The sequence below is a fragment of the Egretta garzetta genome, unplaced genomic scaffold (genome assembly GCF_000687185.1).
Source record: "Egretta garzetta isolate BGI_Z169 unplaced genomic scaffold, ASM68718v1 scaffold25, whole genome shotgun sequence".
NCBI lineage: Eukaryota > Metazoa > Chordata > Aves > Pelecaniformes > Ardeidae > Egretta > Egretta garzetta.
The window spans coordinates 1,171,489-1,182,453 of NW_009259800.1; the positions used below are offsets into that span (position 1 = coordinate 1,171,489).

The window sequence follows — 10,965 nt, forward strand, 5'->3', positions numbered from 1 at the left end:
AAGAGGCTGATTTCACGTGGTGCCACCAGCAGACCTAGTTGTACAGGGCAGCCAGGAAATGTATTTCTGATGTGTTAACCACTTCAGGCTAAATCCTCACCATGCTTTCCCTTCCAGACTGGCAAGGACAGCCCCTCACCTCCGTCTAGCTGAGATTCCCATGGGAATCTGGAGCACGGTGGTGTGAAACATGCTGCGTTTGGGTGTTCTAGCTATTCGCTGCATGAGCCTGTTTAGGCACCTTCATGGGGATGCAAGCCAAAAGGACTCCAGTGTTATCTGTAGTGGGGACGAATGAGCTGCCTAAAAATAAAACAGGGCTTCGAGGGGCTAGGTTAGATGGAGAAAAGATCAAATGTGTGGAAAGGCTGAGGCAGCTGTCAATCCAGAAAGTGCTATTAGATCGAGACAGAGATGTGTGTATGTGCGTGAATGTGATTTCTAGCTGTCTCAAAGTTAAAATTAACTATAGCTGGGTCACCCAAGGCAACTTCCCAGAGCCATCCCTGTTCCTTGCACGCAGGCAAGAAAGAAGCTGCTGGTGCTCAGATGTGAACAGTTGGTAGGATGGCTGGCGAAGCTGTCTTAAGGAGCTTTTTGTATTAAACGTGCCCATAAACAAAACAGTGAGATTGCCATAGGGATGAGATTAATGGGATTCATAATCCCTATAAACAGATTTCCTGAGCACTGTATTAATGTGGAATTGTTAATTTGCCTTGCCTAATAAGTGGTCTGCACTTGCATGTCTTCATTTCTGCCACTGAGGACAGTGCTTGGACTGTGCGTTTCCTGGTCTCGCTGGCTGGTACTAAGTGCCTTGGCAGTGTACTGGTTTCCTCTCGTCCTTACCTGAGCTGAAAGATTAGGACCCAGTGCCCACCATGAAGTGATGAAAGCTGTGTAGACAAGTGACAACCAGAAGCAAAACTGGAGGCAGAGAAGAAAAAGATTTACACATGGTCTAAAATATCTTCCAAAACCAATCTAGTCCTTGTCAGATGATGTTTTAAATATGATTAGTTAAATGACCCCAGTCTGTCTTTTTTTCTTTTTTTTTTTTCCCCCTTTGGTGGGGGAGGAATCTCATGGGTGTTGCTGGTGGTTTGTGTTGTGTGACCCCTTTAAAAACCGGGCAGCTCTTGGTAAGGAGACGCACAGCCAAGGACGTGAGCTTTGTGTCAGAGCTGTCTCTGGCAGAGGGACGGATCCCCTTGGACATCAGATCCTGCTAAGGACCATGAAACCTGGTTGCCAGCTGTCTGAGCCTTTGTGTGAAACTTCTCCTAGCTGCTATATGGACATGGTACCCCATGTCTGTGGGAGGGTGAGCTGGGGAGTAACGAGAGGTAACGCAAGCTTTGCTGCCTGGTCTGGCAGCTCTGAAAGAGTTAACCTGCCTGCATATGCTCCCATCCCAGCTAGCTGCTAGGTGAAAAATTAATTTCTAAGCCTGTGTACCAAGTCCACTGCTTTATTTCTGGGTTAATTCTGCCTGCATAAGTACTAGGATTATGTATGGCTTACAACAACTGCTATGTTGTGAAATGAGCCTTGAGGAAGTATAGGGAAGGATTTTATACCCAGAATTTGAACTCCTGGTTCATTTGTTAGGCAGGCTGCTCTTCTGTTCCCAAAGCTGTTCCTCTGGACTGTCCTGTGTCAACAGGCACAGGTATTCCTGGCAGCAGTAGGTTGCACTCCACTGAAATTGGGCACAGTGATTGACTCGTTGCCGTAGACAGTGAGCCATTTCGTTGGCTTTTGACCCGGTGTTTGTGGGTCTGATCCTGCTCTGTTGGGAGTAGAGGCACAAACATACATGGACAGCTAAAGGAAAAGTGGGGGGTGGGAGGGTTGGTTTGTTTGTTTTCTGGTCCTTGTGCTTTCAGGATTCCCTGAATGACAACCACTTAGTTGTGGGAGTCTTAAGGTATCAACTGTTAAGACTGCACAAGCAGAAGGTATTTGCCGCAGGTTTTCAAGCTTTTCCCCAGAAAGCTAGAAACATCATTACTTCTTTTTTTTTTTCTTTCTAACATAACCGAATGCCTTCTCTGCACCTCCAAATCCCCGGGAATCCCAAAGGAAAGGATTCAAATGAAAGAGCAGCTATCATAAACTGGCTATGAAGTGTTGACTAGACAGTGCTGTTCACTGAGGGTGTGAATGTCTCTGGCCCCCTTCTGACTGAGTGCTGGGCTTTTGCATCCAGCTGTTCCCCAAGCACAACAAATCCAGTGCTGAGTGCTTTTGGAAACACCACCCTGCATGCTTTTCGTGTGCAATTCACTTGCAGGCAGCCAGCACCAAGTGGGATTTGGCAGGGTTACACCAAATGCCTTTGTTGGCTCCACATGTTTCCACTGCTTCTCAGGACAGAGTAACAGGGTGGCAGGATTGAATTTGTCCAATTGTTTTTATATATAGAAAGGACAGACAAAACCAGAGCCAGTTACACTAATGCAGCTGCTCCATAGTAACATGAGAGGGGGAGCAAGGGCACGAATCGGCCTGCTGGTGTGTCTCCTGTTCCTGGGGAAAACTGAGCTGTCTGTTCTGCATCCCTGTTCCTGACAGACTGATGCTGTCCTACAGATAGCAGCTGGCTCTGTGTACCTTGAATGGGCTAGTTGTTAGGTGCCTAAAATGTGCTTTTTCTGGTGCTTTTCTTGGGTAGGGTGTACCTGCCTGGAAGATCGATTTCAAATTAAGTCCTTAGCTTCCTTGAAGGAATTCAAATGACATTTTTAGTATTTTACAAACACTCCTGCATATTTTTCCATGATTCTTGGGGAAGCACTGTTCATTGAAAGAAGAGGTGAGCAAAGTGGCTGAAGGTACCAGTGCTTTATGAAATGGATGCTGGCAGCAGGAGAGCAGTGGGATGTTGCTGCGAGCCTCTGCTGGGAGCAGAACTGTGTGACTCAGTTCATTAATAATGAAGTTATGTGAAGATGCAGTTGGTTTTACCAAATGAACGGTGATCCAGGGTTGTCTGTGCTGGATATTCCTCAAATGACTCTGTTCCCCAGCAGGCAGCTGCCTCTCTGGGAGACCAGCCTTGAACTGTGGGCTCCTGAGGACAGCCCTAGCAAGGAAGCGTGCTCGGGGTGGGCAGGAGCCTGACACCCTGGATATGAGCCCTGCAGAACAAGTGGGAATTGCACTGAACCAGCAGGATGCGGAGAAACAACATCCCTACAGGGATAACTCTTTAATTTGTAGCAAGAGGAGGGGAGCTTTACCGAGGATCTTGTTTCTATCCAAACTAGTGCTTAGAAACCCTGTCTAATGAACTGGGCTTTTCATGTGTGCTGCTTTTAATATACTCTTGTCTTTATCGCCAGGAAAATTTCTGACAAAACAGTGTTTGAAATAGATCAGAGCTTCATTGTGTTTGTGAAACAATCGAGTTGTTGCGACAGGAAATGAACAGAGCAAACAGCCAAGGCTTGTGTCTCTGATGTGAGCAAGCGCCTCGCTTCCCCGCAGCGGAGTTCTGTTCCTCCTTCTATGTTCTGTCTGGCAGGCGTTTTTTTCATCACACAGAGCCTTGTGGCCAAGCCATTTGGTGCAGTGAGTACGCTTGCCTCGTTGAAGTTTGCCAAATATTAAGAATCTAATTGCAGGGCAAGATCTGCAGGGGGAAGGGTGTAAAATGGGAGTTTTACTGAACCAAATCCAGTTGAGTGGAAATCTTGATGAAGTTTGGCATCTATGTAACAAGGTGCTTTGCTGAAAAACATTCATTTTAATGGTTTGGGAAGAAAGTATTTTTGTGCCTCCTGTTCGTGTCTCTTCCATGTCTGTGAACACCAAAGGAGATGTTATTTGCAGAAAGGAGAACCAGGAAACCTTTCTTATTTCCTTCTTTTGGGAATCCAGTTGCTCTTATTGGTACAAATTGATAGGGGAGCTGTGAAGCTTGGGTTGCTAAGACTGTGCAAGAAATACTGTCCTGGTCAGTACTACACGAGTCTATTAGCAGCTTTTGAGACTCCCTCTTTGATTTCTGTTGATGTTTTGTACTGAGCTCTCAGTTATCCTTAATTTTCATCTTCAGCCAGCAGGAGTAGGTGATGTTGAAACATCTTATGTGGCTGCTTTTCCAGCCATGCTGTGTTAGTGGTATTTTGATGGCCATCTGCAGATTGGCTTGTCTGATTTGCCATTTTAAGCATCTTAATTGACCTTGAATGCTTCTAATTTAGAAATGGAAGTAGGTGGAAGGCTCAAGGGTTTTCTGCGCCTGCCCTGAACATCAGGAGAAGCTGCCTGTTGCCTCCTTGTTCACACTTTCCTACACACTCTGCTGCACCAGTAATTGATTGCAGATTAATCTCTCTGATCTTCCTTCCCTGTTTATATGTGCCTCCATGTCTGTGTCATGCCAGCCAGCCTGCTTTGTCTTTAATAAAGAGTCTTCGCTTAAGCAGAAAAGCTTGAGACACTAGGGTTAATTTACTGGCCTGTATTATTCATTGCACAAAAACAAATGGAGAAATGACGTTAGGAGATTTTTATGTGTCTGTGCTTCTATACTCGCGACTTTATTTTTAACCTCAGCCGTAAATCTCTTGGGCCTAGCTTTTTTTTTTTTTTTTTTTTTTAATCCCATCTCTCAGAATTTGGGATCCTGTCGTCAACATCTCCAGCAGTTGAGTGTATTACTGCACAAAGAGGAGCTGTGGCTTGAGACCTTCTGGCTTCCTGGAATTAAAGTAGAAAATCCTAATTCAGTTGCTGTTTCCCCACGTTCCTGGCCTTTTCACAGATCCCTTGCCCATCAGCAGGCTCCCTGCCCCTTTTCTAAATGCCCTGTAGCACTAATCCATGTTCTCAGCGGGAGCTGCCATTCATCATTTGGGACTCCTCATGTCTGCAGTCATTTAGCCTCCTGGGTGAGGCTATTAGGCCAGCTCAGACCTGAGCATTGGAGCCCAGTGCAGTGAAGCTCAGCCCTTGCAAAGGGAGAGCAGGAGAGAACCAGGTCAGAGACAAAAAGACAGTGGGCTGAAATACTGTATTTTCACTCTGGCACAGCGCTGGCTTTTCAATCTAAAGCAAGCTGCAGGTTCTCATTGTCTGTGCTGGTTCAGCAATTGAAAAGTGCCTTGCTGCTCTTCAGAATAACTGTGAAGTAGAAATGCTAATCCCCTTCCTTCATTGTCAACTGCTTCATGCACTTGTTTTCTTTCTCCTCTACAGGCCAGCAGCCCACAGGATCTTCGTCTCTTCTATGAGAAAAACAAGATGCTGATGCCAAAGTAAGCATTTTTCCAATGTCACCGTTTGTATGCACTTGTTTACTCTGTATTTACACCTGTCCTCACATGCTCCTGGCTTGTCACTCAAGGAAGTGACTGTGAAATATTTGGCCACCTGCCTTCCACCATTCCTTAAACCAGCAGTGCTGTGGCCCAGAGAAAGTCAGACAGAGGCGGATTGCCAGAGTTGGTGTTCACTCTTTCGGCAGATACTCATTTTCTCCTATATTGCAAAAATTCAGGATCATTAGTGATTTCAAAAGCCAGCTGGTGGTCCTGTCCCACGTGTGGCTTCCCTGAGGCTGGGAGCCTTGGGAAGAAATCGTGGCAATTCCTGAATCACGCGAGCTGCCAAACTGCAGTCTCTCCTGTAACCTGCCATACCTGACTGCAGATCACATTCACATTTCTCACGTGTCAGGACAGCAACTGCTTGTGTCCATCCTGCTAATAGGAGGAAATATTATAACCTCAGTGGAAATGGACACTACTGCAGTTTCCAAGGGGGAGATAACTGCTTTCGTCCCACCAGGGTGTATGTTACCTAGCGAAGCATCTAGCTACCACTCAGCACTGTGATTTGTCAGTGTATTTTGGTTTTGTTGCTGTGGTCTTTCCTTTTGATCTCTGAGGTCTTAAGAGCAGGCACGAGGTTCTGCTTTAAAACCTCAGCTTGGTATAGAGACAAGACTGAAGTTCCAAGTTTATACATCAAAAAATTGGGAGGTGTTTTTTAACCAGAAAGTTAGTTTCCCTTTGGCAGAGCTGCTAATGCAGCCACATATGCAGGAAGTTCATTGAGTTGCTCTGTGTGGATTCTTTTTCCCCCCTTATCAGTTTAGACAGCTCCAAGAGATAGCGGAAGGAACTGTCAAGAAGCTAGAGCTCTTTTATCAATGACTTGCACTATGCATTTAATTTCCCTTTAAGTGCTTCCTTTTTTGATTTGGGGAGAAGGGGCAAATTTCTACCAGGATGAAATCTGGGTATCTGCATGATCTTCTGGATTGAACCAGGGGGCGTGATGGAGTAAAACGCCCAAACAAAACAATTCAAAGCAAAACCACTGCCACATAGTTGGAGCCAAATAGTCTGTGTAAGCAGAACATAGAGCTTGTTTCCCCCTACACAGCCTAAAACATGGCTGCTCTGCTCACCTTTGAGGTAGCCCCTCTTACTAAGAAAGAAATTAATCCCTGCAATTAATAAGCTCCCTAGTGCTGATCACGCTGCCCTGCTGCCGCTCTGGCTCCTGGTGCACGCAGGAGGAGGCAGGCGAGGGGAGAACTGTAACGCTGCTGTAAGAGGAGAGCATGCCTGTTCTTGTAGGGATTAGTCCTCCTCCTTTGTTGCAAGTCCTTGCTACACGCTCTGCATCTACCACGTTCACTCATCTCTGCTTTTTAACTACCAAATTCCTCCAATATTTAGATCCAAGCCCATTGTTTCCTTTCACTGTTGAAGTCTGATCCGAAGCAGCCTTTATGTAAATGCCAGTTCCCTGCTTTCCAAAGTCAGTTTGTCTCTTTAACGTGAGCCGCAATCTGTGCTATTTCCTGAGTAAACATGAATAAACTGCCTCCGCCAGTCCTGCCAGCACAGGATGAAACACGAAACTACTCCAGAGGCCTGCTTCTCAGCCTGCAGCAGTGCCAGGCTTCAGTTTCGTTCCCATTGGGGCAAGGCAGGCTGGCACCCACCTCCCCGCCATCACCATGGAAAGTGGTGTGGTGTGGTTTGGGAATGAGGTGGGAGAGAAAAGCTCATTAAATGCTCACTGGGGGTCTCTGCCTGCTGGGCTGGTGCTGTTGCCCATGAGTGAAATCCTGTTCTTAGCTGGGGAGCCCACCTTGGTAGGAGCGAGCCCAAAGGCCTCACAGTTTCAGTAGCGCTGAACTAAAGAGCTAACGTTCATGGTGCTGATTTGCATGGCAAAGTATATTCTAGATCGTGGGGGGAAGGAGGCAGTTTTGTTACTTCTGTTTAAAAAGACGGCCTTGGAAAATAATACTGTGGGGTAGCGTAGCAAGCCTTGATGTTTTAGGCGTGAGAGATAGGAGGCAAACAGGCTCTTAATCTGCACCATCTTCAGTCTGTGTTTTGACATCTGAGGTCTACTACTTGACCTTCCTGTTTCTTGGCTTTAGAACCATACAAAAGCTAAAGTCATTGCTGGGAAACGGACCCATTTTGGTGGAGAGCTTTATGTGTCATGGATAAATAAATTATGACAACAACGCTGGAGGACTGCAGGTCTCCAGCACTAATGTATTTTTCAGGAGACTCTGCTAGCTGTGGGTAGCTTGGGTTATTCCGTTACACAGTGTGCTTTTTAAGGCACACCTTTTCTGACAAGACGCTGTTTTTTCTTGGCTCAAACTGATTCTCAGTTTAACTGCATCCCCTCTGGAGTCCTGGTGGCCTCTTTGTCAGCCTGGGAAGGCACATGGAGCCATTCTCGTGTCAGGGATGGAAAAGCAACTCCTCCAGTACAAACAAGGATAAGGGATGCTTGCCATCGTTCTCTGTTCTAGGAATCGCTGGGCTCAAATTCCTGCACCACCAAGGCCTAGGGCTTCACTGAAAAATAACTGGGTAGTATTGAAACCTATAAATACACACCTTGCCTTACATCTCCAGTTTCAGTGAACAAGACTCCGTTCGTGCTAGCTAGCACCTCTTCCCCCCCCCAGTATTTTTGTCCCAGCTTCTTTTTTTATCCTGTCTGTGTCAGGGTAGAGGTGGTGGAAATGGTGCGGGAAGGATTGTTTCTCCCAGCATCAGTCAGGCTTGGCTTCAGGGGGGTGAGTGGTGCCAGCCCAGTGACGTGGAGCCCTGCCCGAGTGAGCCCCGGGCCACGTGCTGTGCTGCCGAGCAGGCTTGGGCTCCGCATGGTTAAAATTGCTGTGCTGAGCACACATGCATTACCTCAGCTGACCCAGGCGTGGGGAAGAGGTGAAAGCTTGGCAGACTGTGAGGGCCATGCTGGCCACAGCCGTGATAAACGGAGTCAATACTGAGAGGAGTTGGAGCCACCTACGCTTGATTTGGAGAGCTCTACTCTGGCCCCAGACAGGCCCTGGCTGCTACAGCCCCCATCAGTGCTTCTGGTTACGGAGGAAAGTCAGCAGAGCTGAATCCACTTATGCAAGAGCTGAACTCTGCTTTCCCTGCCTTAATCCGTTAATTTATTCCCTGCTTCTTGCAATCTACTGGGGTTGTGAAGAGCTGCCCTGGCCTCTCCCCCATCTGCTTGTGGGGTGAGGGAGAGCGCAGTGATTCACTCGCCCTTCTGGGCTGCTGTGGCCACTGAAAAGAGTATTTTTTTCCCAGCTATAGTGGAAAGTGGGGTGATAGCTGTACTAATTTTAGCTTGCTCAGGTGGCAGTTGCTCACATCTTAGTGGCCTTCGATTAATAAATGCTGTGTACCAAGGAAGCAAATTGACAAAGGTCACTTGATAATCTTACTTAGGCTGCATTGGAAAAGAAATGCCTTAATAAAATGGTAGTAATTGGCAATACCTTTCACTACCAATGTCTTAATTGGAAGCTTCCCCATGGTAACTGCTTCATTTTAATGACCTCCTTATTCCCAGTAGAGCGAGTAGAAGAGATTTTATTTATCGTGTGCAAAATATGGCATGTTAAATGGGGTTTAGCTGGGAAGCAGAGGGATGACATTAGCACTGCTGTGGAAGGGAAGGATCTGCAGGTGCTCATGGGAGAGGCCACTAACGCTAGATTAGCTGTAGCCTTAACAATGGCAATGGGGAGTAAAAGCCAAAGAGGGATGCAAATAGAGATGTTCCTGTTCTGCCTCTCTCCAGTGAGCCCATCTTATGTTCCTAGCCCAGCAGGCACAAAGCGAGTTTGCATTTGCAGGTTGCCTTCCTGAATATGTAAAAGCAGTTAAAGTAGACTGCAAGTCTCTTATTTTGCTTTTGTTTTCAATCCTAGCATCCCCAGGGAGACATCAAGCCACCTGAGGCAGCTGCTGCTGGGCCTTTTGCAGCGTAATCATAAGGACCGCATGGACTTTGGTAAGACCTCCTTCCAGTTTTAGTTCTGCTGCCTCTCTGTGTTGTCTTCTGTGCAATGGCATTGCATAAACCTCCATGCTTTTGGCTGGCACTAGGAGAAGCATCCGGACACCTGGGTTTCACCTGTGCCTGCAAGATTGCATAGTCTTTTTTTAGTATATGTGCTAGAAAGGTCAGTGCTGATTCTGATAGAATTTTGTAAACCCAGAGATTTTGGCCCACCTTCAGCAAACGTTTTCTTACTTGTGTTCCCTCTCCTGGCTTCTGCTTTTGTAATTTTTCTGAACTTGTATTGTGTTAAGCATGCTACCAGGTGAAACATGTATATTGTGCACCCGTGTTCTTTCTGTGTCACAGTTCCCTCCCAAAGCTGCACCCGTTTCACGAATAGTGCAGTCAGCACCTTCCCTTTCTCAGGGTCTGCAGTGATCTGAGCCGGGAGACCGTAGCTGCTTGCAGACCCTTCGCTCCTTCTCCAGGTTTCTGTGAATGCCTTGGTTCTCATCAGGGCTCAAACTGGCAGCCCTTGGCTCTTCTTGTAGACCTGTGTCTGTCTCCTGACTTGGCTGGCATGAAGATTTCCTTTTTTCTTTTTCTTTTTTGATGTCTTAATTCCTTCTAAACTGAGAACAATTGACATGTGCCAGGCAGCTCTGGGTTTGGCAGCCTCTTCCAGATGTGTCTAGCTGAGACAAAAGGTTTGAAGAACCTCTAGTGAAGCCATGCCCTGTAAGAAAACAGGCAGAGGTGAAACCTTTCCTAGAGCCCCTGAAAGGACTGGGTGATCTAAGGGCAACTCTGTGGTCTTCTATTCTTCCCCCCACCTCTCCCTTCCCCGTGGGCAAAGATAGTCTAGACCTGTCTCAGGTGAAATTCGGGATGTGAATGCTCTCTCTCAAGGAGGCTGGTGCTGGTGCTACGTCTCCTCTGAGTGCGGAGGAGAACAGCAGGGAGCAGCTTGGCTGCCATGGGCCAGTGCTGCTGGTGGGAAGGGTAATTTTGTCCCTCAGCTTCTGTGTTTCAATAAGGCTTGGTGCTGGGCAAGCCTATTCAAGTGGTTTTCCTGAAACAAGGCTGCGGGGCGAAAGCCCACGGATTTGTGTTAAGTATCAGGCGGGCAGTATCACAGCATAGAGCTTGATGCATTTTGCACAGACATTACCTCTTTTACCTGAAAATAACATCTGCTGCTGTGTGTTTTCAGGATATTGCTTTTTAGTCAGGCTTGGGGTAAAAGGGTTTGCTAATTCTGTCTTTTGCATTTCTGTTGGGTTTTTTGTTGCTTACCTGCTCAGGTGGACTCTCAGCATATGCTAGTGGATGAAGAGAAATTGTTTTGCAGCCTCTGTTCTTTTGGATTAGAATTACTGGGAAAGACTTTCTGGGGACAGTGTCACCCAGGTGAAGCAAGTGTGTGGATTAGCTGAGGCTGATCATAATTATTCAGTGCTGAATGTAAAGGACTACAGGTGCAGAAGTGAGAAAATGAGCCTTTTGAAACAGGAGTTGTTGAAGCTACTGACAGACTGGCTTGGGTACAAGCACCTCTCAATATTATTCCCTGCAGATCCTCTATCTGGGCTGTGGATCTCAACCTCTTCTATCATGCTGCTGTGCATTTCGAGAGAAAGTATCTTTGAGGTTTCTCTTTCC

General features: G+C 46.8%; 1 protein-coding gene across 1 annotated transcript in view; it reads left to right on the forward strand.

Annotated features, from left to right (window-relative positions):
• The window catches only part of ULK1 (unc-51 like autophagy activating kinase 1), a 108,605-nt gene that overhangs the window by 57,245 nt on the left and 40,395 nt on the right, over positions 1 to 10,965 (forward strand). The window contains exons 11-12 of the mRNA XM_009639843.2: positions 5,212 to 5,270; positions 9,230 to 9,312. Of these exons, the coding sequence (XP_009638138.2) occupies positions 5,212 to 5,270; positions 9,230 to 9,312 (142 nt within the window). The remainder of the gene's footprint in view (positions 1 to 5,211; positions 5,271 to 9,229; positions 9,313 to 10,965) is intronic.